We start from the raw sequence: 707 nt of genomic DNA, 5'->3' as shown, positions 1-707 counted from the left end.
AAACAGGTAAGGCAAGGATGCAGGGTAGAAGCGAGGCCAACGTACATCCGCGGTTCCCAGAATTAACTCGACCCACTCCCCAAACTCCCTTCCTGTCACAAGTGGATCCACGCTTTCCGCACGAGCTACAAGCCGCTTTCCCTGCCCTTCCAGGCACTTTACGCTCCAGTTCCCTCGCATGTCGGCGTAGCCTCGTTGCGCCTCTTTCAAAGTCGTCAAGATAACTTGAGCGGCCGGATGAGTTGGATGAGTGGATGGTACCGGGAGTGTGCGCAAGAAGGTGACGACAGGCGATAACGTAGGAAGAAGGGATGATGGGAAAGAGGTCATCATATCTGCACCGGGAACAGGCGTTACTCCCGATGAACCTTCTGCGACGACTTTTGTGTATAACTGTGTCAGTTTCTTCGCTCCGGTTTCGATAAGTCGCGCCTGTCCCACCAATTGAGTGAGAGGAAATGTTACCACCTCAAGCCACTCACCGTCCTATCCAGGTCACCATCTGAGGCCTTGAAGGCAATATTCGCATTCAAACGTTCCAAAGTATCCTTGTAAACCCCGATTTGCCCCGGTTGAGGGCTACGTAACGATGTTAACGAGGGTATTGTTTGTTGAACGCCAACACGCACCCACGTAAAATCAATGCCTCTTCCGCTGCCAAGTCCTCATGGTTACTAGCCACATCATTAATCTTCGCCAGAGTTTCG

The 707-nt window shown here is 52.1% G+C and overlaps 1 protein-coding gene across 1 annotated transcript in view; it reads right to left on the bottom strand.

The window, feature by feature from the left end:
- Positions 1-639: 639 nt before the first annotated feature.
- Positions 640-707, bottom strand: part of LACBIDRAFT_333385 (uncharacterized protein) — a gene marked incomplete at both ends in the record, with an annotated part of 1,206 nt that continues 1,138 nt past the window's right edge. The window contains one exon of the mRNA XM_001887969.1: positions 640-654. Within this exon, the coding sequence (XP_001888004.1) occupies positions 640-654 (15 nt within the window). The remainder of the gene's footprint in view (positions 655-707) is intronic.

This window comes from Laccaria bicolor, genomic scaffold, assembly GCF_000143565.1.
Source record: "Laccaria bicolor S238N-H82 LACBIscaffold_50 genomic scaffold, whole genome shotgun sequence".
Lineage (NCBI taxonomy): Eukaryota > Fungi > Basidiomycota > Agaricomycetes > Agaricales > Hydnangiaceae > Laccaria > Laccaria bicolor.
The sequence above is the reverse complement of the archived record's forward strand: the minus strand, read 5'-3'. Positions and strand labels throughout refer to the sequence as shown.